Below are 27,598 nucleotides of genomic sequence, written 5' to 3' on the forward strand. Positions count from 1 at the left end.
CTGGCTAGCAGCTGAGGGCCAGTGAAAGGGCCAGGCTGGGCGTGAAGCCCGCGTTCAGGGAACACAGAAACACCTCCCACCAGAGCAAAACTTTTTCTTGAAGGGACCTGAGAGAATGTATGAAAAATGGACTTTGCAAGCTGTCAAGTGTCTTAAACGTCTGTGGTGGTATTTTCTCTGCGTCAAAACAAACTAAATGCTTCATTTACCTGGCATTGCAAAATACCAAACCAAACACGCTGCTGTCAAGTAGATTCCGACTCACAGTGACCCTATAGGACAGAGTAGAACTGCCCCATAGGGTTTCCAGGAGCGCCTGGTGGATTCAAACTGCCGACCTTTTGATTAGCAGCTGAACTCTTAATCACTACGCCACCAGGGTTTCCCTGGCATTGCAACGAAGAGGATAACTGAATTTTGAGACAAGAGAAGCTTAGCAAGACCTTTAAAAACTATACAGCTACTTTGGGATAGAATTATTACAACTTGTCCTTGCCTTTTTGACAGGATATTGAAGAATGATAATAGCAATAATATTTGAAGTTCATTGAGCCATTTCTCTGAACCAGTACTGGGCTCATGGCTACGAGCACACGATTTGCAGAATCTCATTTAATACTCATCTAAACCTGTGAGGTAGGTACGATTTTTGTTCCCATTTTAGGGATGACAAAGTTGAAGCTCAGAGGTGTTAAAAGAGTTGCTGAAGACTGCACAGTTGGCATGTGGTGGAGGTTAGATTTGAACGCAGATCACTTGATCCCAAAGTCTCAGGGTCAGCCATCATACACACCTCCTTACACACACACACCTCACACAGGCCTACTTCAGCCTGGTTCCTGTGAAGTCACTGTGACTATTATTTCTCTGGATGGCAAGAGCAGAGGGGCTGCTTTCCTCTGCTCCAAATGGACTCAAAGCACCTGACTTCTGTTGTGTTTTGGGTTCTTATGGTGGGGTGGATTGCTGTTGCTTTTTTTTTAATCCTAATAAAATTTCTCTCCCTTTTCTCTCATGGTCAGGCCAAAATTCCTTGCTACCCCCACCCTCACCTCGTCTCCCCCACCTCCGTCACTTTCAAACCTGCTATGGGCCAGAAATCTGACTGCACCTGAGTACAGAGCATTAGCCCAAGGTCTCTGAGTGGGCCACTTCCAGAGACCCCACATGCGTTACTGGGCCGGGAATCTGGGCCATCTATGATGTCTACACTTGACTCCCAGACACTGGACACTGGCCATTGCCATATTAGGTGATGTCAGGATAAGGAGGGTAGAGGTGTATGGGAAACCTGCTCCTTGGATGCATGTCTGGGGATGGGTGTCCCAGAGGCATCCAAGTGGAGCTGCCCATTTGTGTTTACCCTGGTAGAAGACATCCACACATGGCTGGTCAGAACTGATGACTTTGAGGATTTTGGGGTAAGAGGGCATGATCCTGACAATGTTCCTGTGATATTCCAGCAGTTTCCGAGCCGTCTCCAGCTCTGAGATACCCTCTGGCGCTATCAGTCGGTTCTGGATTTCAGATTCCGGGGGCCAGTCAAAAGTGGTGTGATAAATCTCTGCAACAAAGACAGGTGTGGTCAGAATCACCTCATTCCAGCAGCAGTTAGGTGACCGGTTGCATCTGGCCTGGCCGCTTGCTGTCATGGAAGGCAGAGTCTGTGAATCCCAGCAGCCAGACATTGGCCAGGGTGGCTGAACACGATGGGATATAGTCGCCTAACAGCCGCAGTGCAGGATGCTGCTCTAGCACAGTCTGCACTCGTTACTATTAACAGTATCAACATGATGATAACAACACTCCGCACGATGGTAATGGAGGCAGCTGTGCTTTTTCGAGCACTTACTCTGGCTGGCACTCTAACATGTTGCCCTACATGCAGCCTCTGATTTCATCCTCACAGCAGTCCTGTCATAAGGTAAGTCTTAGTGTTTTCATCCCCATGTAGAGAAGAGAAAACTGAGTCTCAGACATTTGGTAACTCATTCCAGGTAATACACCTAGAAAGAGCAAGGCCAGGGAACCACGAACCCAAAGCCTGAGCCCAGGAGGTCAAGAGCACTCTCACGCTATCTGATGAACTGCCCATTCTTGAAGACTGAGCTCATGGGTCCTCTCCCCCACAGTACTTCCCAATTATCCCAGATAACCCCCATGCCTCATTCTTCTGGCTACCCATGCTGGGGCACGCATCGCAAAGAACAACGGATGCACAAGAGTTTGTCCCAAGAAGACAAAGACGGGCTCCTTGGTTCCTGTGTGTGGCTTCAACCTAGGAGATGGGTTCATCAGAGAGGGGGACCAAAGCCCAAGTGCCCAGGTATTACGGTCCATAGCCTAGCCTGGTTCTGCCATGGTTAAGGCTCCTTGTTCAATCTCTCAGGGCCTCCGCTTCTTCATCCACCGGGGTTTACTATCTCCCAAGTATCTTTCAGCTCAGAGTGCAGCCTGTGGCATTTGAGCCTCAGTTTGCCTCTGTGATCTCTCATGATCCCTCTGCTTGTGCCAGGAACATAGTAAGTGCTCAATAAGTGGTAGGTGGTGGTGTTACTATGATCATCTCTGAAACCCATCAAAGCAGGGCAGGGAGGGATGCCTGTGGATGGCCATACCTCCAGTTTGAGGATCGATCCTCTTCCCCACGTTTCTCTCAATCAGGACTGTATCTGGTGCACTCAGCACAACTGGGCAGAGGAGAAAAGAAGCATGCTGAGCAGCAGGTCTCACATAGATGGGCTTGTTTTATGCTTCTTTTGCTATGTAATGACATTAAAACAACAACCATTCCTGTCCCTGTGAATTCCTAAAAGAAAGGTCTTGTCAGCACCAAAACACAAAGAACATAATCTCAGTACAGATGACCACTCTTGCATTGTGTGCATCCTACTTTTTCTCACTTTGCCACAGGCCCATCAAGCCTTCCTCTTGGATGGTGTCTGGGCTGAGGATGTGCATTGGGAAGCCAGTGACACAGATCAGAGTGGTCACTCGCTCGCTCGCTCTCCATGACTCCCGTGGGGACCGGGGGCCATAGCTCTGGTGGGAGGGCCCAACTGGGGAGGCTACTCACTCACGTGTCTGGGGATGATCCCAAGGGACTGGATCATCAGAGCCTGCTCCCGTGTTTCAGGGATACCATCCAGAATCCAGCCCTAGACAGAGAATTTGGAAAGATGCTCATTTTTTTTTTAGAATATTTTTTAAATTATTATAAAAGGAATATAATAGCTTTATAGAAAGACTGGAACTTTTAAGACAAAAGAACATAAATGTCTCTGATAACAGCATCACCCTTATAACTACTCTCGTATTTTTATATCCTTTTCCAATCTTATGTTCATCATTATAATCCTAATATACATATTTTATGTCCTGATTTCTTCCAACAGCCATTATATCTACAACATGTGTTTTTTCATACTGGTACGCTTCTTCATTACCACCATTTTAAATGGCTGCACAATGTTCCACCAAGGGAACATGCCCCAATCACTTAACCATGGTTTACAACTGAACACTTTGATGGCTAATAATTTTCACTACCATAAACAACACTGTGATGAACATCTTTGTGCATATATCTTTTTCTAAATTTTGGATGATTTCCTAAAGAGAGTTTCCCAGATATGGGATTCCCGAAACAACAAAACAAAACCCAACTTTTCTTAAGAACAAACCCTGAACTAAGCATTATGAGACCTGAGTTCAAGATTTGCTCTGTAGCTAACTTGTTGTAGGGCTGAAATCCCCAAGCACCAGCTCCCTCTTTGTTACAGCTAGGGAACTGGTTTAGGATATTTATTTTTTTTAATTAACTCTTTAAATCTGATTGTGAAAGTGGTGCATGATCATTGTACGGTATGTGGAAAATACTAAAAAACTCAAATAATAAGGTAAGTCACAGATAATGCTGCAGACCCAAACTAGCCACTGTTAGCATGTCTTCTTCCAAGCAGAGATATTTTCCTGGGGAGAAACAGACTCACTCCATACATACTATTTTGCAATCTGTTCTTTTCATATACCATAAACATTTCATGAACCTTTTCCCATGGCACAGAGTTTTCATAGCTACCTAGTATTGCATGAATTGACATGCCAAATGTTAATTAAGCCCATACTTTTGCTCATTTAGCTTCATTTCACCTTTTCACCATTATTTTTAAAAATGCTGTACATACTTGAACATACATCTTGATGCACATCTAATAGCCTGAAGATAAATTTCTAAAAGTTGATACATTCTCTTGTGGCTTTTAATACATTTTGCCATATCATTCTACAAAATGACCCAACCAATTTATGAATCCAATGGCAGAGCACCTATTTCCCTGCATCTTTGCCAATGCTGGGCATTATCTTGGGGGGGAAGAAAATCTCTCCAGCAAAATATAGTATACATTGCTGCTTTAATTCACATTTCTTTGATCATTAGTGATGTTCAATATTTTTTCCATGTATATATTGGTTATTTGAATTTTTTCTTTCTCAAAGTGCCATCTATCTTCTTTCCCTTTGGGGTTTTACCCTTTTATTTATTTACAAGAGCTCTTTACATATTAAAAATATTAACCTATTTTTGGCAAATGCTACCATAACCCCTTTGAGGCATACAATGTTGCCAAAGTTTTCTGCAGTTTATCTTTGGCCTTTTAATTTTGCACATGGTATTTTTTACACGCAAGTTTTTGGCCAAATCATTCAGTCTCCCCACCTCACCCCTTTGGATTCTGGCTTTATATGGATGCGTAAAAAGGCCTTTTCCACCACAAAAGCTGAAAAATATTCACATGCATTTAAATTGTGTTCTCTTACGCTTTCACTTTTTACCTTTAAATATTAAGTATAATGACATTTTTATATTGGGAATGATGGGGGGCTGTGATTTAATTGGTTTCCTTGTGGCTTGCCAATTGTCCCAATCTCACTTAAGAAATAATCTACCCTTTCCGTTTTATATGAATACCACTTTTATCATAGTCTAAATTCTGATATGACCTCAACTCTGGCACTATACTTTCTATACAGTTACCATCCTTCTGCCCGTATATTCTTGTCTATAATCATACTGTTTAAATTATTGTTTTCTTTGTAATTTAATGTTACATCTAATCTAATAGGACATGCTCCCCTTTCTTTTTTTCAAAAGCTTTGTTCTTCCAGATGAGGATCAAAAATATTTTGTCAGGAAATAACGAGAATGTTCACATATTGTGAAGAATGTAACCAACGTCACTGAACAACTTGTGTAGAAATTGTTGAATGGGATCTTAAACTCCTGTGTAAACCTTCACTGAAAACACAATAAAATATTATTTTTAAAAAAAATTAAAATTAAAAAAATAATAATGTATGAGTGTTCTAGTTTTTCCATATTCTCACCTTCGGTTGGTATTGTCAGGCTATGATTTTGGCCATTCTGGTGGGTGTGTAGTGGTATCTCATTGTGATTTTGATATGTATTTCCCTAATTCGTATTTCCCTAATTATTAATGGGAAACCTGGTGGTGCATTGGATAAGAGCTCTGCTACTAACTAAAAGATCGGCGGTTCGAATCCACTGGCTGCTCCTCGGAAACCCTATGCGGCAGTTCTACTCTGTCCTATAAGGTTGCTATGAGTCGGAATTGACTCAGTGGCAACGGGTTTGGTTTTTTGGTTTTAATTATTACTGAGGTTCCTGGGTAGTGCAAACTGTTTGTGCTCAACCACTAACCTAAAGATTGGCAGTCTGAATGCATCCAGTGGCATCTCAGAAAAAAGGCCTGGTGATCTGCTTCCATAAAGATTACAGCCAAGAAAACACTATGGAGTAGTTCTACTCTGTAACACATGGGGTCGCCATGAGTCAGAATTCAGTTAATAGCAATAGGTTTTGTTTCTTGGTTTTAATTATTAATGATGTTGATGGTGTGAGCATCTTTTCATGTACTTATTTTCCATTCATATATTTTCTTTGGTAAAGTGTCTTCCCATTTTTTAAATTGGATTTTTATCTCATTTTTTATACTTTCTAGATACAAGTCCTTTGCCAGATAAATGGTTTGCAAATAAAAATATATATTTTGTCAAACTCCAGAAGAAAAATTCTACTAAGATTTTGTAACTATATTAAGTGTATAGATTAATTAATGAAGGTCGACATTTTTATATCAAGTCAACACATTATCTTCCCATTTACTTAAGATTTTTTATGTTCCCCATCAATGTTCAGATTAAATAATTCTAAAGTCCTTTCAAGTCCCATGAGTCTCAGTTTCCCCCTTTATATACATACTATTTCAATGCTTTAGACTTGATATCTAGATAAATGAGGTAAAGTGAGCTTTGGAAGAGTGAAATTAAGCAGCAAATTGTTCCAACTCTTCATTTTGCAGTGAAGGGGGATAGGCAATAGTGGTTGAAAATGAGGTTTCCAACTCTGATGCGTAGAAAGGGCCTCCCCCCTTGCCACAGGCCCCCTCCCTCTCAATCATTATAAGAACTTGTTTGCTTTAACGTTAGAGGATGGATTGATATGAGTGAACCTAGACTCAAGGCCGCTCATAACCCATAACAGTTGATTTACTGAAGAGTTTGAGTGATGGCAGGAAATGCCCTTCTTAAGAAACAAAAACAAAAGTGCTCACATTTTTTCAATATTAAAATATTTAGGTTCCAACAAGCTCAACCAACAGTTACAAAAAGCGAAACATATTTACAGAGTAAAGAGTGTTGGAAAAAATCAAGCATGCTTTCATTAATTTCGTAAATTATACAGGAAAACTCACAGCCACTGAACTCCTAGTTTCTAGGACTAATGAGGCAAAAGTGTAAAAAAAATTTTTTTAACAGCCTTTTGCTCCCTCAAGTCCTTATTATAGCCAGCCAAGTGCTGGGCTGCAGCTCTTAAAACAAGCAAACATCTGCAGATGTGAGCGACACCACAGGAACCAGGAGACACAGCATCTGAGAGCCCTCTTGCTCACATCCTGGAAACTGAACCAACATTTTCTGAACTTTAGCTAAATTCATACCCCCAAACCATATTCTTTCTTTATTTGAAGGGGGGAGGATTTGTGAGCCCAATGATTGCTTCTTATAGTACAAGTGCTGGTAATTCTCCTTTAAATCACTTTTTGAAGCTGGAAGAAGGCTGGAACTCCATCTTCACTCAGCACCAAGAAAGACCTCTGCTTTTAATATTGCATTACTGAGCAATCGTTATAATCTCGCCCATAAATTTGCAGCTGATATCAGTATGTGGTCCAAAGCTTTTAGAACTATTCAGGGGAACAGCTCTCACCGACTTCTCACTGCAGAAAGCGAGACTTCCAATTACACAGGAAAAGTGCAGCAAAATGAGGAACATCTCCCTAATTAGCCTGGCCTCACTGGTGCAACATGAGACATTGAAAAAAACAAGGTGGGGGTTTCTGAAACAGACCCCAGGCCACCACCTCTCTGACTGCTCTTTCTGATTTGAGGGGTGGTGAGGGAGGGGGAGTGACCCAGGTGTACGAAATTAGGTCCCTGAGGGACCTCTAGAACAGCACCCCACCCCGTTCAAGCAGCCCCATGTTCTATGCGGAAGGCAGTCATGGAGATCCTTCATTCCTGCACTGGCCCAAGTCAGTCCACGTTGGTTCATTTAGAAGGAAAGACACAGTGACCAAGGCCTCTGTGTCAGGGAGCATCAATCCTGGAGGCGCTCAAGATGGAAGCCCTGGGCTTAGCCACAGTGCTTGGAAAAGATCTTCTTTCCCAGAACTCTTGCATTTATAGAAGTTATGTGCAACAGTACAGTTGCAAAATGGACTGGACTTTCAAGGGGAAACGACAATTTTAGCTGAGAACACTGTAATGGCTGCGAGTTCTTGCAAAGCAAGAAGTCATAAATCAGTAAATAGCATCCTACAGCTGCCATTATGGGACACTAAAGACATTCAGGATAACCCTGCACAGTTAGGTTCCGGGTCTGACTTCCAGCAGTGGCTCGATTAGGAGGTATCCGTCAATCCCTAATTAGAATACATTATCCATCTTCCTGACACTTCAGTGAAATGTCTATTCCACTACGGCACTGCAGCTTTGTTCCGAGCAGGTTAATTGATATTCTGATGCCTTCGCTCACCATACCCCCGTGGCTTGGTACTGTTTTATCACACATCAAAAAGGCCGTATGCTCAGGGCACTCCATGCACCAGCGCAGAGCTGGAGGTCTGCACAGCTGCGAGGAGTACGGTATCACAGGAGGGACAAGCACCAAGCAGATGTCACAGATGAAAAAAAAGAAAAGAAAAGAAGCCAGCCAGTCTAAGGAACTTGGCGGGCCCCGCAGAGCATGGCCTGATGCATAACAGGCTGTCCTGCTTTGTGCCAACACTGGCTTTTTTTGCCCTCCTGACTATTATTAAAGCACAATTAGCAACTTCACATGGTAAGACTTTGTTGCCCTCTGGGTCCTCTGCCTTTTTGATGAGCTGCCCTTCATCTCCTCCCCTCTCCTCCAAAGACCAGAGCATGGGTGTTCCCCTGGGTTTTTCCCCCAGTACCGCCCCGATTCTGTTCCCAGCTCCAGCTGCAAACTTGAGAAAGCTCCATTGGAGGCACTCCCTGGAGCCAAATGCTGATTTTTCACGGTCCCGAGGAGGTACTCTGAGGCTGAAGGTTTGAATTCAATAAATCAGATTCACTCAGCTCCAATTCTGAACCAGGGGAAGCAACACAAAATGCATCACAGAACTGCCACCCGCTTTCTTTTTTCAAATGAAATATGATGTGGTTTCCCGACATATAAAACAAAAAAGAGAGAGATTTTATCAGCCAAAAAAATAAATGTATCTTAAAAGATCAAGCTTAGGATATTGATTTGTTCTAAAGCCAATCAGTGAGAACAAGGAGACTATTTTGATGAACACAAAAAAGTTGACATCAAACTCCCCTACTAGCTGATTACTTGGGTTTATACAAAACCATGAAAATCGTGATTCACATAAAGAAGTGGTTCCAATTTTTTTCACACCAAATAGACTGTCATATAATCTGAGAATGCCAGCCATATTAAACTCATCTGGAAGATGACTAGCAAGAATTTTTATTTTAAAGTTTAATCTCAAACAATATGCAACAAGCACTGACATTCCTTACCATACTAAATGTATGATTGTAGCAGGATAGGTTACTCCTCCCTTGCGCCTACACACTGGGTCTTCAGCCCCAGCAAAACGTTCCCTAGCTTTGCCTAACCTTTTTCTGGGCATAGCCCAATAGTGTATTAACTTGTACAATGCTGAAATGCGCAGAGTGATTTTTCTAAATGATACTGTAGGTAGCCCTAGATGGCAGTGAAATCAGATGACTTATAACGTCCCTCTTACAACAAACACCCAAGAAAATAAGTGAATTAGATATAGACGACAACTTTGGAACCCCGAGCATCAAAAGCAAGGCTGAAGAATTGGACCGAGTGCCAAGTGGAATAAGAGGATATACAAAAATAGTGGACATGGAGACTTGCAGATTGCTGGCACCCTGCCAACTGAACCTGCACAGCACAGACATACTGTGAAAAAGCAAGCAGCATTCCCAGCCAAAGCCCCCAACACCTGGTGCAGCCAAAAAGGAGCAACTCTGCATCTATGTTCACAGACAGGCAGGAGTGCTCCTCACTTTGTGAAAGTTAAGTGCACTCACCTCACCGATTGCGTGCCCCCAACCCCCTGTACTGGAGATCCATGGACCTGCAGTGCCCCCCCTGACCCTCAACCATCCTCCCCCTGTATGCAGTTGTGGCCCAGCGGCACCCATCACTGCCCCGCCCGCTGAGCCAGGGGCCCATGGACCAGCGGTGCACCCCACCCCTTCACTCAGCTACTCATGCTTGGGACCTGCAAACTGGCAGTGCCTGCTCCATCACCCAGCCGTAGCACCAGGGGACCGCAGAATGGTGATGCCCATTTCTCCGCCTAGCCACTTGCACTAAGGGCCTATGAACTGGCAGTGTCCCCTCTTCCACCCACCCAAGCACTCTGGGGGTCTGTGATCCAGCAGTGCCCGCTTCTCTGCCCAGCCACCTGCACCAGGAGCCCAGGGTCTGGCAGCATACCCTCTTCCACTCACTCACCCATGCCAGGGGCCTGCAGAGCAGCAACACTCAATCCTAAACCCAGACACTTGAGCCAGGGCTGGCAGACTGGCAGTGTCTGCTTCTCCACCTAGCTGCCAGTGTGAGGGGCGCAGGGACTGGCAGCACACCCTTTTCCACCCAGCCAACTGCACCAGGGGCCTGAAGACCTGTGGCACCCACTGTTACACCCAGCCACCCACACTGGGGGGCCCACAGACCAGTGGCACCTGCTGCTCTGCCCAGCCACTGGCACTGGGAGCCCATGAACTGGAGGCACCCATTCCAATGCACATCCACCCACGTCAGGAGCCCGCAGACCAGCAGCACTTCCTACTCTCCCTGGCCACCTGCGCTGGGGGACTGAGGACCAGCGGCACACCCTTCCCCACATAGTGCTCTAGCACACAGGTGCACGCCCTCCCAGAGGACACCCATGGACTGTTGACACGCCCCCTGCCTCACCCCCACACCACCCCCTCCTGCACAGAGGCTTGTGCCTGCTCTGACCACCTCCATGTTGCCCTGCCCTCCTGGGACCATCAGTGAGAGTCTCTGTACCACTTACTTGTGACTCATGACCTAGGCACCCTCACCCCAACCACCCAGCAACTGGCAGTACCCACACACAATACCTAACCCAGTGACCAGTGAGAATGCTCCCTGCACCCATACCCAGGTGGCTGGCTGGACAGACACATCACCTCATCAGCAATGCAAGCTACATCCTCAGCTGTCCCGCAAAACCAACAAAGACAGACCAACACGCACACACCCAGTTGCTGCCCCACCCACCTGGAGACAGGTGGTTAAGAGCTCCAGTGCGGCCAGACTAGTGATCAGAGTAGCACACACGCCCTGTCTACTGGGATTTTTCAAAACAAAACAAAAAATCAGGACACAGCAAACAAACATACAATAAATAAATATATATAATAACATCTTAATGCCTCCGAGACAACAAACAACATCAAATTACTAAAGAAGCAGGACAATATGGCTCCAGCAAGTGACCAGAATAAAGAATCAGAAAACCTTCTGGAGGAAGAAATGATAACGGAACTATCAGATAAGGAATTCAAAGACTAATATAGGGCTTCCAAGAGATCAAGGAAAACAAAGACAAAACCAAGGAAAACACAGACAAAGCAATAGAAGAATTCAGGAAAACGATACAAGAACAAAATAAACAGACATTTAGAAATCATACAAAAACAGCAACTAGAAATTCAAAAGATTAACAATAAAATATCAGAAAGAGATAACTCCATAGGACATAGGAGCAGAATTGAATCAATGGAAGATAAACTTTCTGAAACAGAGGACAAACACCAATTTTGTTTGAGGAAAAATCAGAAAAAAGAATGAAGAAAGCCTAAGACAAGAGGAAATATTTATGCATGATCGAAATTACAGAACAGGAGGAATCTAAAAAAAAAAAAAAAACCAACACAGAGAGAATTGTCGAAGATTTGCTGGCTGAAAACTTCCCTAATATAACGAAAGATGAGAAGATATCCATCCAAGAAGCTCAATGAACCCCATACAGTATAGACCCCAAAAGAAAGTCACCAAGACGCATCATAATCAAACCTGCCAAAACCAGAGAAAGAAAGAATCCTGAGAGCAGCTCAGGAAAACTGAAAAGGAAAAGTCACCCACATGGGGTAACCAATAAAACTAAGCTCTGATTACTCGGCAGAAATCATTCAGGCAAGAAGGCAATGGGGTGACATATATAAAACCTTGAAAGAAAAAAGTTGCCAGCTAAGAATTATATGTCAAGCAAAATTAGTGAAATTAGGACATTTCCAGATAAACAGAATTAAGGGAATTTGTAAAAACCAGACCAACGTTACGAGAAATATTAAAGGGAGTCCTTTGGACAGAAAACCAGCAACATCAGACAACAACCTGAGATTAGGACACAGGACAGCATTAGCCAGATACCAACCCAAATAAAGAATTCTCAAAAGTAGATCAAAGCTAAAAGATTGAAAATAGGGAACCAGAGAGGACAATCTATAAATGACAACCACGTCAAAACAAAAAGGAGGAATAAATGGTGTAGTTACAGAACTTTCATATGGAGAGGAAGTCAAGGCAATATCAAGAAATAAAAGGCTCTTTTAAACTTAAGAATATAAAGGTAAATTTCAAAGTAACCACAAAGAAAGTTAACAAACCTACTCATCAAAATAAAAAGGAATAACATAGACTCAGAAAACACAAAATCAACAACAACGAAAGAAATAAAAAGAAAATACACAAACAAAAAGAACTCAGCACAGAAAATTAAGTGGAACAAAGAAGTCATCAAAACCACAAACACACACACACACACACACACAACAAAATGACAGCAGTAAACTCATACCTACTGATAATCACACTGAATGTAAATGGCTTAAATGCACCAGTAAAGAGACTGAGAGTGGCAGAATGGATAAAAAACACAACCCATCAATATGCTGTCTACAAGAGACACACCTTAGACACAAAGACATAAATAAACTAAAAGTCAAAGGATGGAAAAAATATATCAAGCAAACAATAATCAAAAAAGAGCAGGAGTGGAACTCCTGATAAAACAGACTTTAAGGCAAAATCTACCATAAAAGATAAGGAAGGGCATTATATAATGACTAAAGGGTCAGTCCACCCAGAGGATGTAACCATAATAAATATATATGCCCACAATGACAGGGCTCCAAAATACAGAAAACAATCTCTAACAGCTCTGAAAAGAGAAATATGTCTATTTCCACAATAACTGTAGGAGACTTCAACACACAACTTCTATGAAGGACAGGACAGCCAGAAAGAAACTCAACAAAGATAGAGAAGATCTAAATGCCAAAATCAACCAACTCGACCTCACAGACATATATAGAACACTCCACCCAACAGCAGCAAAATATACATTCTTTTCCAATGCACATGGATCATTCTCCAGAATAGACCACATTTTAGGCCACAAAGTAAGCCTCAATGAAATCCAAAACATAGAAATAATACAAAGCATCTTCTCTGACCATAATGCCATAAAAGTAGAAATTAATAACAGAAATAGCAAGAAAAAAAGTCAAATACATGAAAACTGAACAACACCTTGCTTAAAAACTACTGAGTAACAGAAGAAACCAAGGATGGAATAAAAAAAAAAAATTCATAGAATCGAACAAGAATGAAAACACATCTTAAACCAAAATCTTTGGGACACAGCAAAAGCAGGGCTCAGAGGTCAATTTATAGCAATAAACTCACACACCAAAAAAGAAGAAAGGGTCAAAATCAAAACGCTAACCCCACAATTTGAACAAATATAAAGACAACAACAAAAGGAGCCCACATTCACGAGAAGAAAGGAAACAATAAAGATTAGAGCAGAAATAAATGAAACTGAGAAAAGAAAAACAATAGAAAGTTTCAACAAGACCAGAAGTTGGTTCTTTGAAAGGATCAATAAAATCGACAAACCATTGGCCAAATTGACAAAAGAAAAGCAGGAGAAGAAGCAAATAACCCAAATAAGAAATAAGATGGGTGACATTACAACAGAACCAACAGAAATAAAAAGGATCATAACAATACTATGAAAATTCTTCTCCAACAAATTTGAAAACCCTAGTGGAAATGGACAAATTTCTAGAAACACACTACCTACCTAAATGAACACAAACTGAGGTAGAAAAACTGAACAGACTCATAACAAAAGAAGAGATTGAAGATGTAATTTAAAAAAAACTCCCAGCAACAACAACAAAAAAGTCCTGGCCCAGACGGCTTCACTAGAGAAGTCTACCAAATATTCAGAGAAGAGCTCACACCAATACTACTCAAACTATTTCAGAGCATAGAAAAGGAAGGAATACTCTCTAACTCATTCTATGAAGCCAGCATAACCCTGATACCAAAGTCAGGCAAAGACACCACAAAAAAAGAAAATTACAGATCGATATCCCTCACGAACATAGACACAAAAATTCTCAACAAAATTCTAGCCAATAGAATTCAACAGCATATCAAAGAAATAATACAACATGACCAAGTGGGATTCATACCAGGTATGCAAGGATGGTTCAATATTACAAAATCAATCAACATAATCCACCACATAAAAAAAGCAAAAAAAAAAAAAAAAGAAAGAAAAGAATAACATGATCATCTCAATTGATGCAGAAAAGGCATTTGATAAAGCCCAATACCCATTCCTGATAAAAACTCTCAGCAAAATACAAATAGAAGGGAAGTTCCTCAGTATAATAAAGGGCATTTATACAAAACTAACAGCCAACATTATTCTCAATGGAGAGAGACTGAAAGCTTTCCCCTTGAGAATGGGAATCAGACAAGGATGCCCTTTATCACCACTCTTATTCAATATTTTACTGAAGTCCTAGCTAGTAAAATAAGGCAAGAGAAGGAAATAAAGAGCATTCAGATGGGTAAGGAAGAAGTAAAACTACCTCTATTTGCAGATGGTATGATCCTACATATAGAAAATCCCAAAGATTTCACAAGAAAGCTACTGGAACTAATAGAAGGTTTCAGCAAAGTAGCAGGACATAAGATCAACCTACAAAAATCAGTTGGATTCCTCTACACCAACAAAGAGAACTTCAAAAAGGAAAACAACACCATTCACAATAGCCCCCTAAAAGATAAAATACTTAGGAATAAATCTAACCAGGGATGTGAAAGACCTATACAAAGAAAACACAAAACGCTACTGCAAGAAACCAAAAAAGACCTACATAAATGGAAGAACATACCATGGTCATGGATAGGAAGAATTAACACTGTGAAAATGTCAATACCACTCAAAGCAATCTATAGGTATAATGCAATCTCGATCCAAATTCCCATAGCATTCTTTGACAAGATAAAAAAACTAATCACCAACTTTATATGGAAAGGAAAGAGGCCCTGGATCAGTAAAGCATTATTGAAGAAGAACGAAATAGAAGGCCTCACACATCACACTACCTGATCTCAGAACCTACTATACAGCCACAGTAGTCAAAACAGCCCGGTTCTGGTACAAAAGACACATAGACCAATGGAACAGAATTGAGAACCTAGATATCAACTCATCCACCTATGGACAGTTGATCTTCAACAAAGGGCCAAAGTCCATTAAATGGGGAAGAGATAGTCTCTTTAACAAAAAGGTGCTGGCAAAACCGGACGCCCATCTTTAAAAAAATGAAACAGGACACATACCTCATACCATACACAAAAACTAACTCAAAATGGATCCAAGATCTAAATATAAAACCTAAAACTATAAAGATCATGGAAGGAAAAAAATAGGGAAAATGTTAGGGGCCCTAAAATATGGCATAAATAGAATACTAAGCATAACTAAAAATGCACAAACAGCAGAAGATGAGATAAATGAGACCTCCTAAAAAATTAAACACTTATGCTCATCAAAAGACTTCTCCAAAAGAGTAAAAAGAGAAGCTATAGACTGGGGAAAAAAATTTGGCTATGACATATCCAACAAGGGTATAATCTGTAAAATTCATAGGAAACTTCAACATCTCACCAACAAAAAGACAAACAATGCAATTTAAAAATGGGCAAAGGATATGAACAGACATTTCACCAAAGAAGACATTCAGGCAGCTAATAAACACACGAAGAAATGCTTATGATCACTAGCCATTCCAAAAACCAAATTCACTGCCTTCAAGTCGATTCCCATTCATAGCAACCCTATACGGCAGAGTTGAACTGCCCTATAGGGTTTCCAAGGCTGTAAATCTTTACAGAAGCAGACTTCCATATCTTTCTCCTGCAGAGTGGCTGGTGGATTTGAACCACTGACCTTTTGGTTAGCAGCTGAGTGCTTTAACCACTGCACCACTAGGGCTCCTCATTAGCCATTAGAGAGAAGCATATAAAAACTACAATGAGATACCATCTCACTCCAACAATAATGGTACTAATAATAAAAAAAAAAGAAAATAACAAATGTTGAAGAGGTTGTGAGGAGACTGGAACTCATACTGCTGGTGGGAATGTAAAATGGTATGACCACTATGGAAAACAGTATGGCACTTCCTTAAAAAGCTCGAAACAGAAATACCACATGATCCAACAATCCTACTCCTAGGTATATACAGGCAGTCCTACATTATGAACAAGATCCACTCCTAGGTCTGTCTTTAAGTTGAACTTGTAGGTTTAAGTTGGAACAGGTACATATGGTTCTTATTTAGCATCAGTTAGTCAAATGTTTGGCTTAGTATATAGTATATACTTTACCTTTCTATGCATATAAAACATTTAAGAAACACTTCCAAACTGCACAATGTTTTCATGAGCGTCACAAAGTAGTGCATGCATTCAGTTATTCTGAACCATTGTATTTAACCCAAACTTTTAATATAATAGGCTTTATGGCAGTCCATTCTTAAATACGAGTTGTCCATAAGTTGGACATTCATAACCCGGGGACTGCCTGTACCCTAAAGAAATAAGAGCCATGACACAAATAGACATATGCACGCCCATGTTCATTGCAACATTATTCACAACAGCAAAAAGATAGAAATATCCTAAGTGCCCATCAATGGATGAGTGAGTAAACAAACTGTGGTATATATACACAATTAAATACTACACAACAATAAAGAATAATGACAAATCTGCAAAACATCTCATAACATGGATGAATTTGGAGGACATTATGCTGAATGAAGTAAGTCAATCACAAAAGGACAAATATTGTATGAGACCACTATTATTATAAAAAACAAGAAAAGCTTTACACACAGAAAAAAAAATTCTTTGATGGTTACCAGGGATAGAACGGGGAGGGAAGGAGAATCACTAACTAGATGGAGGACACATGTTAATATTGGTAGAGGGAAAGGCAATACACGATATGAGGGAAGTCAGCACGACCTGACCAAGGCAAAGGAAGACACTGAAAAGGAACATAAGAATAAAGGGCAGCTATGGTAATTACTATGACATAGGCAATCCTGCAACAATAGTATTAACAAACAATAACCTATGAATGGATACATAGGAAGATAGGTATGCTAAAGAGGTATGGGAGGGTGTAAGGGAGCACACCCTCCTGCACATACAGATTTGGTTGTGGATATTTCTACACATGATTGTAGGTGCTGCATGTATATTAATATAGACAATACAGCACACAAGGAGCACAGTCAGGGCAACTTCTTAGACATAATCAAACACCTCATGGGACAAAGTTACTAGGCTTGAAGGCGAAGGACCACAGATTCAGGGGACACCTAAGCCAACTGGCACAACATAGTTCATAAGGACAATGTTCTGCATCCTCCTTTAGTGAGTAGAGTCTGGGGTCTTAAAAGCTTGCGAGCAGCCATCTAAGATATAACTATTGGTTTCCTCCCGTCGGGAGGAAAGGAGAGTGAAGAAAACCAAAGACTCAAGGTAGTAGCTACTCCAAAGAACTAACGGACCACACGAACCACAGCCTACATGACTCCAAGATCAGAAGAACTAGATGGTGCCTGGCTACCACTACCGACTGCTCTGACTGGGGTCACAACAGAGGGTCCTGGACAGAGCGGGAGAAAAATGTACAACAAAAAATCAAATTCACAAAAAAGACCAGACTTACTGGTCTAACAGAGACTGAAGGAACCCCCGAGACTCTGGCCCTAAAACACCTTTCTGACCTTGAACTGAAGCCATTCCCCGAGACCACCTTCCAGCCAAACAATAGACAAGCCCATAAAATAAACAATAACACCCGAGAGGAACGTGCTTCTTAGAACAATCAATTATATGAGATCAAAAGGGTGATATTTGCCCAAAAGCAAAGATGAGAAGGCAGGAAGCGTAGAAAATCAGGACAAATGGAAACAGGGAGCCCAGGGTGGAAACGGGGAGAGTGCTGACACATTATGGGGCATGAAGCCAAGGCCATCAAACACTTTATGCACAAACTATCGAATGGGAATCTAATTTGCTCTGTAAACTTTAACCTAAAGCACAATAAAAATTTTTAAAAAAAAGAAGAAGCTGGGATGATGCCCAGAAGCTACCCTCAGAAATTCCATCTCAGAGATAGCCTACTTTACAGATTTGCTTTTAGTTCTCCAGTTCAGACATGCTGGGCTCTGGGTGAAAGTGAATGAGATGGATAATCCAATAACATCCAGTGAATGGGTTCATTGCTCTCAGACATCTTAGATCTTGTCTGCAGTGTAGACCCATCTCTTCAAAAACATAGGTAGCTCTGTTAGGGTGTCAGTTTATCTGGGGGGGGGGGGTGAAAAGCAGTGGCTACAGAGCTTGTGCCACTTGCCAGTTGTGTGACTTTTGGCCAGTCACTTCAGCCCCTCTGGGCCTCCTCCTTATCTGCAAAACAGAGAACAATAATAACAATCTATCTCATAGTTGCAGGATAATTTAATGAAGGCTATAAACAAACACCACCACCCATTTGTCAGTTTGTCATACTGGGGTGTCTTACACAATGATAAAGTGCAACAATAAAGTGCCTGACTCAAAGTAGGTTCTTCACAAACATCAGTTCCTTCTCTCCCTAAGAAACAATTCGATGTGCAAGGGCATTTGCATTTCCACAAGACTAAAAAAGACTGGATCCACAAAGGGATAGCCCCAAAAAGTGGAAAATACTCTTGGCAGACACTCAGGGCCGCACCTTTACATGGAGCAGCTCCCTCCTCCTCAACATCCCGGGGATACTGCTGGCCTCTCATGCATCACTTTCCCCAGGTCTGGCCGCCTCTGGTTTGCTCTGGGTCACTTCCATCAGAACCACATACTCCCACCCTTATTTCTTCTCTTCCAGTCAAAACTCAATCTCCTTTGAGGCTCAGTTCTGTGGGGACATTTACTCCTAGCTCGCCTTGAGGCTGGGACCACTTCCCACAACTTGCTGACTCATTCTCCACTCAGGTCCAAGTCTCTCCTGCTTCCAGAGACTGGTCCCCATTCCCTTGCTCTAGACTCCACTGGCTGACTCAAGGCAGGAAAAATCAACCCTAACCACCTGTTTTACTCTGACACAAATGGGATCACCATGAGTTGGAATCGACTCTACAGCCAACAAGTCTGGTTTTTCATTGTTTTCAGAAAATGAGACTTTATCAGTCTAAGTACCAGTGAATTCCACAAAGTCTCAATAAATAAAAGGCATGCCAATAAAAGATACATTTCAATTGTTTTCTAATCAATATTTTTATTTAAAATTAATATTATAAATAGTATATTTATAGTAGAAATTGGGGTTAATATACTACAGATTATAGTTTAGGAAAAGCAAATGCTAAAAACCATCCACTTTCAGTTTCCACAATTCTTTATAATCCTATCAACTGATGATTTCGACCTAGATGGGAACCCTGAACCCCTACTCACCAACTATGTAACTATTTCCTTAACTGTAAAGCAGGAATAATAATAATAGTGCCTGTACTTCATAGTGTTTAGCATAATGTACATGAAGTGTTAGCACAATGTCTAGCAGACATTATGTGCTTAATAAACGGGAAGTAGCTCATTCTTTTTTTCAGCTTTCTGTTATCGACCATGCTTTTCACAGTTGACAAATAATTAAACACAACAACTAAGAGCCTAAGAACAAGAGAAAGAGGAGCTTTGTCCTTGTCCTGTGATAGGGGTTTCTTGCTCTCGGGAGACAGGCCTCTTGGTTTGCTTGTTCTGCCTTGGCCTCTGACTTAGTGTTTAACCTTCAAATGGTGACATGGTTGGTGGTTCTGAGTTCAATTCTGTTTCCAAAGTCACCGTGCCTCTCCAATATTCTCTACTGCTCCAAAGTCCATTTACATTTGCTCAAACATCAGGCTCTATCCTGCATTTTGATGGAGCCCTGCTGGCGCAGTGGTTAAGAGCTACAGCTGCAAACCTTTTGGTTTGCAGCTCAAATCCACCAGCCGTTCCTTGGAAACCCTATGGCGCAGTTCTGCTCCGTCCTATAGGATCGCTACGAGTTGGAATCGACTCAACAGCAACAGGTTTGGTTTGTGGTCTATTTTTCCTCCAGACTGCAGTGGGAGGGATCATATGATGCAACGCATACATCAACAAATTGGCTGCCCAGCTGCACAAACATGGAAAAGCTCGTTCCTATTCACATTGGGTGCGCTGCTGAGCAGCGTGCAGACAGGTGGTCTGCACATGTCATTAACAAGCCTTATATCCTATCAACCAACAAGTCATGGCCTCAACACTAGGCTCTAGAAATGAGGGAATGATGAGGGTGTGTTCACTGTGTTCTACACTGCAACACACAAAGCCCTCGGAAGTCCCTGCCTCGCCGTGATATTTGCCATAAGTTTTCTGAGTAGAGTTCAGACCTCCTCTTCTGATCCCCTGCAATCCTAACTGCATTTGTATTAGAGGAACACACAGCCCAGGGCCTCAGCAGAGCTGTTGATCAATAAAACCATACTCCTCGGAGGATGCATGTGACATCTATAAACCTGTGAGTGTCAAAACAATGGCAAGAAAATCCTGTGTTCCTACTGTCAGTGGGATGAAAGCTGTGTAATTAATGCCAGCCCAATGACACCACAAGGAGAAATAAAACAAACAGCTGGTGGTTCTGTGGACCAGCATCCGGCTCCTCTACTCTGTTAACATTTTCTCTATAAAATACTGACTCATGTTACAGATAGGGAAGCATAAATCTCTTACCAAAAAGGGAAGGAAAAAAAAAAAAAAAAAAATCTAGAAACCCACCAAGTAAATTTTAAACCTCTGGTTCCACAGTCAAAAGTATACTACCTATTCAAATCCTTTGCCCATTTTTTAATTGGATTATTTGTCTTTTTGTTGTAGAGGTGTTGGATTTTCCTATAGATTTTAAAGATTAGACCTTTGTTGGATTTGCCATAGCCAAAAATATTTTCCGAGTCTGTAGGTTCTCTTTCCACTTTTTAGTGAAGTCTTTTGATGAGCATAAATGTTTAATTTTTAGAAGATTCCCAGTTATCTAGCTTATCTTCTGGTGTTTGTGTATTGTTAGTTATGGTTTGCATCCTATTTATGTCATGTATTAGGGCCTCCAGTATTGACCCTATTTTTCTTCTGTGAAAAAGAAAATAGTTTTTGGTTTTATATTTAGGTCTTTGATCCATTTTGGATTAGTTTTTGTGTATGGTGTGAGGTATGAGTCCTGTTTCATTTTTTTGCAGATGGATATCCAGTTTTGCCAGCACTATTTGTTAAAAAGACTGTCTTTTCCCTGTTTAAGGGACTTTGGGCCTTCGTCAAAGATCAGGTGACCGTAGGTAGATGGATTTACATCTGAGTTCTCAATTCTGTTCCATTGGTCAATGTGTCTGTTGTTGTACTAGTAGCAGGCTATTTTGACTACTGGAGCTGTATAGTAGGTTCTGGTCAAGTAGCGCAAGTCCTCCTACTTTATTCTTCTTCAATAGTGTTTTGTTTATCTGGGACCTCTTTCCTTTCCATATAAAGTTAATGATTAGTTTTTCCATCTTGTTGAAGAATGCTGTTGGTATTTGGATCGGGATTGCACAGTATTTGTAGACTGCTTTGGGTAGAATTGACATTTTCACACTGTGGAGTCTACCTATCCAGGAGCATGTGTGTTTTTCCATTTATGTAGGTCTCTTCTGGTTTCTTGCAGTCATGTTTTGTAGTTGTCTTTGTATAAGTCTTTTACGTCACTGGTTAGATTTATTCCTAAGTATTTTATTTTTGTAGGGGCCATTATAAATGGTATTGCTTTCCCAATTTCCTTTTCGGAATTCTCTTTATTGGTATATAGGAATCCAACTGATTTTTTTTATGTGTATCTTTTATCCTGCTACTCTGCTGAATTCTATTAGTTCCAGTAGTTTTCTTGTGGAGTCTTTTGGGTTCTCTATGTATAATATCATATCATCCACAAATAGGGACAATTTTACTTCTTCCTTACCAGTTTGGATAGCCTTTATTTCTTTTGTTTGCCTTAATGCTCTAGCTAGGATTTCCAGCACAACGATAAATAGGAGTGGTGATAAAGGGCATCCTGGTCTTGTTTCTGTTCTCAGAGGGAATGTTTTCAGCCTCTTTCCATTAAGAATGATGTTGGCTGTTGGTTTTGTATAGACACTTCACCAAAGAAGATATTCAGACGGCTAACAGACACCTGAGGAAATGCTCATGATCACTAGCCATTAGAGAAATGCAGATCAAAACTACAATGAGCTACCATCTCACCCCGACATTACTGGCATGAATCAAAAAAAACAGAAAATAACAAATGTTCCAGGAGACTGGAACTCTTATACACTACTGGTGGGAATGTAAAATGGTGCAACTATTTTGAAAAATGATATGGTGCTTTCCTAGAAAGCTAGAAATAGAAATACCGTATGATCCAGCTCTTCTACTCCTAGGAATATATCTTAGAGAAACAAGAACTATCACACGAATAGACATATGCACACCCATGTTAACTGCAGCATTATTCACAATAGCAAAAAGATGGAAACAACCTAAGTGCCCATAGACAGATGAATGGATAAACAAACTGTATTGTGTGTACTGGAATGGAGTATTACACAATGATAAAGAACGACAATGAATCTGTGAAACATCTCTCAACATGTATGAATCTGGAGGGCATTATGCTGAGTGAAATAAGTCAGTCACAAAAGGACAAATACTGTATGAGACCACTATTACAAAAACTCATGAAAAGGTTTACACACAGAAACAATCTTTGATGATTACAAGGGAGGGGAGAGATTGGGAGGGAAAAACACTAACTAGACAATAGGTAAGTGATAATTTTTGGTGAAGAGTAAGACAGTACACAATACTGGGAAAGTCAGTATAACTTGTCCAAGGCAAGGTCATAGAAGCTGCATAGACACATTCAAACTCTCTGAGGGACCAAATTACTGGGCTGTGGACCATGGTCTCAGGGAACATTTAGCTCAATTGGCATAATATAGTTTATAAAGAAAATGTTCTACATCCTACTTTTGTGAGTAGTGTCTGGAGTCTTAAAAGCTTGTCAGCGGCCATCTAAGATACTCCACTGGTCCCACTCCGTCTGGAGCAAGGGAGAATGAAGAAAACCAAAGACATAAGAGAAAGATTAGTCCAAAGGACTAATGGACCACAACTACCACAGCCTCTACCAGACTGAGTCCAACACAACTAGATGGTGCCTGGCTACCAGCACCAACCACTCTGACAGGGATCACAATAGAGGGTCCCAGGCAGAACTGGAGAAAAATGGAGAACAAAATTCTAACCCGCAAAAAAAGACCAGACTTACTGGCCTGACAAGAGACTGGAGAAACCCTGAGAGTATGACCCTCAGACATCCTTTTAACTCAGTACTGAAGTCACTCCTAAGGTTTACCTCCTTTATGGTGAAATAACTGAGAGTCTCCATAATATTAAATGAGATGTAAAAGAAATCAACCTGTGAACACAAAGTATAATTTTGCATTTTATTATTGAAGAAAGAAACACCCTCCTCCCAAACCTGGTAATGACTTGCTTCCAATGTGCATCAGAGACCTTCTTCCTGACTCCAGGAATTTGGTGAGAGAGGTCAAAGTTTAGCAGAATGGTCCAAGTTCTCCATTTGACGATGGCATTTTTTCTTCAGCTAAAGGAGGTGACTGTGTGGAACCAGATGTTTTGTACTTGATGGATTTCTAGGTTTGTTTTCCTTTTAGGTAACACATTTATCCTTTCCTTGGGTCAGCAGGTGGGCTTCCTGTGCCACAGTCTCCTTGTCTGTAAAATGGGGATGATTGCAGTACCAAACAACTACCCATACCAACAGCTGTATGAAAGCAGGGTATCAGTGTTACTTTGTTCTGTTTCATCCTCAACATTAGTTGCATTGTACACTGCAACTAATAAGCTAAGGAATAGACATACATTAGGTACATGGTTTCTAAAAACCACACAGCATGATAAGTGATCAACATAGTTTAGTATTTGCTAATTTTACTACACTCTTTTGTTATGTGTATGTAAGGAAGTCATCGAGATTATAAATTCAATTAGTAAAGCTTATGGGTGCTCCATAAGTCTTAGCTGTTTGGTGAAAACCTCATACGACAGTGGTGAGGATTCCACCAGAAAATGCCTCAAAGCTTGGCACGGTGTCTGGCACATGTTATATGCTAATAAATGCCATTATTTTTATCTTTATCTCGATGGACCAATTCTACTCTCCACCACCTAGGTTTGGACTTACCCTACTCATCGCTGTCAAGTCAATTCCAACTCATAGCAACCCTATAGGACAGAGCAGAACTGCCCCATATGGTTTCCAAGGAGTGCCTGGTGGATTTGAACTGCCGACCTTTTGGTTAGCAGCGGAACTCTTAACCACTATGCCACCAGGGTTTCCTGTTTGGGCTTAGCTCTGGCTTTTATGTTTATTCTTCCTGATTTTTACTATAATAAAATCACAGACCCAAATAGTCACGGGACCAGGTAACATTTTTTTAACTCACTGAAGTAGAGGTTCGCTCACATCCTGATGAACTAACCAAAAGTCCTGCCGGGCAGGTTCTGTTTTCACTTGTTTTCATTTGGTGGGGAATTTAGGAATCTTGATCAGGTTCTGGGTGAGAAAGGAGATGTCTGAATTCAGTAACCAGAATGCAGTCTGGAGGTCACGTTCCTCTGCAGGCTTCCCTTCAGAGGTATCAGCAAGTCTTGCTTTTGTTAACCAAAGTGTGGTTTCAACTAGGGCTTGTGGTTTAGGAAGAAGAAAGAAAAAATGCTGTGAGCAAGACAGAAGGGAGATTGAGGAGGGTATCAACTACCGCTTGAGCATCAAAGAAGTTGATTCCTGCCTCAGTCACATTAAGGCCCTTCCCCAACTGACGGCGCAACTAAGTCTTAGAAGTTGTGAGCTGGCATTCTGAGTACTCGGCATCCTGCACAACCTTTTCAACGGGGCCTCACCTCCAGAGAGGAAGAACGTGATTCCAAATGGATCTCACGAATGAAAGAAAAACCGAGGCAAATGGATGGGTGTGAGGGAGGCAGGCCGCAGCTGGCTCTGAAGTTTTACTGATTTCTTTTTCCTCAGGTACTACTTTTCAGCCTGTTAATTCTCTTTCTTTCAGGTACAGAGATGTTACAGACCTTATTCAAGTGACGATTCTGAGAGCATGCTGTGCCACTTGCTGGTGGGTTACGGGCTGACCCCAAAATTGTACAGTACTATTTTCTAACACGAAGCAATGTATGAAGCTGATTCTTCTACGAGTATATGATCCACTCTAATTGTCTTCACCCAGTTCAGTTAGCATGGGAAAAATGTCTCACCTCTGCCTAAGTGGACCTCAGGGCCATAATGGTGCTAAGCACTCTGCTTTATCATCACCCTCCATCAGAGAGGTGAGAGGGCTGTTGCAGCAGACCGTGCACTGCCACGCTAGAGTCAACCTCGACTGTCTGTCAATGACAGGGTGCTCGATGCTGAAATGTGTCAAGGTCTGAGCAGGCGCTTTCCACTGGTTCCTTTCTGCACTCTCCCCAGGCGCTGTTCCCCAGCCTAGCTATATGAGGGACAGCTCAGACCAGAGAGGCGGACTGGAGCCATCTATGGAGGCCATAAAATTGCATTCTTGATGCATGGAGACCTCTGCCTCTTCATGGGTGATAAAATTCCATGACAAGCCATCATAATTGGACACAAGTCCTTCCTCCTCTCCCTCTAGCTAGGAGGAGTGGGATGGTAGCAATCATACAGGAAAACATTTTTGCTTTTTCTCTTAGCCAGACATTTTCCAGCTTGTGACATTTTGACTCAGTCTGGTTCTATCGTTATTGTTAGCTGCCATTGAGTCGGCTCTGATTCATAACGACCACATGTATAACAAAACGAAATGCTGCCCGGTCCTGCGTCATATTCACAACCGTTGCTATGTCTGAGCCCACTGTTGCAACCACTGTGTCAATCCATCTCATGAAGGGTCTCCCTCTTTTCCAGTGACCCTCTACTTTACAAAGCATGATGTCCTCCTGGTGACACAAAAATGCCTTTGTCAAAGGGCCTGGCACAAGCCCATGGAGTCTCTGGCTGAAGCCTAGCCCAGCAGCCAGATATGGTGAGGTGTGGTGATATGTAAAATGCCTTGCTGCCCTGGCTCACTGATCTCTGACCTCAGCCAAGTCCCAACCTCCATCCAGGCCTCAGTTTCCCCCTTACATAAAAGCAGGTTTTAGGTAGGGGGATTTCTAAAGATGATTTTTTAAAAGACATTGATTAAGATAAATTGGAATTCAACTACAGGCATGCTCACTTTTATGATATGTGTTTATTTCATGTTTTTAAAATCAAATGTCCTAGTGGTTGATCCTTGTCACAGTTGATTGAAGAAATGAAGAGTGAGAATACAGAAAAATCTCACAGCACAGGGCACCAAAATCAAATTGGAAGACTGGTTCTCAAAAATGTGAACATTGGGTCTCATGGTGCAACGCCACCCCTAAACGGTGCAACAGCTGAACTTGATCAAGGTGTAGGAGACTACAGAGATGAGTGGGAAACTTGAAAGCACTAATAATGGACAATTTTAAGATGTGAGGAGAAAAGTTGCTAAACAGATCTCTACAGTTCACATAAAACCAAGCCAGAGCAATAACCAAAAAAATTCACCCCCAGAAAACTTTAAGACAAATATGTTCATATTAGGACATCTAGATTTTAAATACCTTCCCCTCCCTGGGCCAACAGCAAGTTGGAAATGATTTCACTGCTTGGCAATGCATTATCCAGATGGCATTCATTCATTCATTTCATATTTACTGAACATGCAGCCTAGGCCAGTGTCATGGATTGAATTGTGTCCCCCAAAAAATGTGTGTAGCAACTTGGCTAGGTCATGATTCCCAGTATTGTATGATTGTGTAATCTGATGTGATTTCCTTATGTGTTGTAAACTCTATCACTATCATGAGGTTATATGTGATCTCCTCATGTGTTGTAAATTCTATCACGGAGTCATGAGGTTATGCTGATGAGGTTTACAAGATTAGATAGTGTCTTAATCCAATCTCTTTTGAGATATAAAAGAGAGAAGGGAGCAGAGACACATGGGAACCTCATACCACCAAGAAAGCAGTGTCGGGAGCATAGCGTCTCCTTTGGACCTAAGGTTGCTGTGCAGAGAAGCTCCCAGACCAAGGAAAGACTGATGCATTACAAGGACCTTTCTCCAGAGCCGACAGAGATAGAATGCCTTCTCCTGGAGCTGATGCCCTGAATTTGGACTTATAGCCTACTGGACTGTGAGAGAATAAACTTCTCTTTCTTAAAGCCATCCACCCGTGGTATTTCTGTTAGAGCAGCACTAGATGACTAAGACAGCCAGGTACCGTGTAAGACGATGGGAGATTCTCTGGTGAGTGGGACAGATGTGGCCCCTGCCCTCACAGAACTCACATTCCTAAGTACAACTGTGAAAGCACCAAAGAGCAGAAGCA

The 27,598-nt window shown here is 41.6% G+C and overlaps 1 protein-coding gene across 1 annotated transcript in view; it reads right to left on the bottom strand.

Moving 5' to 3' along the window:
* AK8 (adenylate kinase 8) overlaps nucleotides 1-27,598 on the bottom strand; it is a 170,444-nt gene that overhangs the window by 106,212 nt on the left and 36,634 nt on the right. The window contains exons 6-8 of the mRNA XM_004375786.1: nucleotides 3,077-3,158; nucleotides 2,619-2,690; nucleotides 1,364-1,564 (exon numbers count right to left, since the gene is read on the bottom strand). Of these exons, the coding sequence (XP_004375843.1) occupies nucleotides 1,364-1,564; nucleotides 2,619-2,690; nucleotides 3,077-3,158 (355 nt within the window). The remainder of the gene's footprint in view (nucleotides 1-1,363; nucleotides 1,565-2,618; nucleotides 2,691-3,076; nucleotides 3,159-27,598) is intronic.

This window comes from Trichechus manatus, unplaced genomic scaffold (genome assembly GCF_000243295.1).
Source record: "Trichechus manatus latirostris isolate Lorelei unplaced genomic scaffold, TriManLat1.0 scaffold00038, whole genome shotgun sequence".
Taxonomy (NCBI): Eukaryota; Metazoa; Chordata; class Mammalia; order Sirenia; family Trichechidae; genus Trichechus; species Trichechus manatus.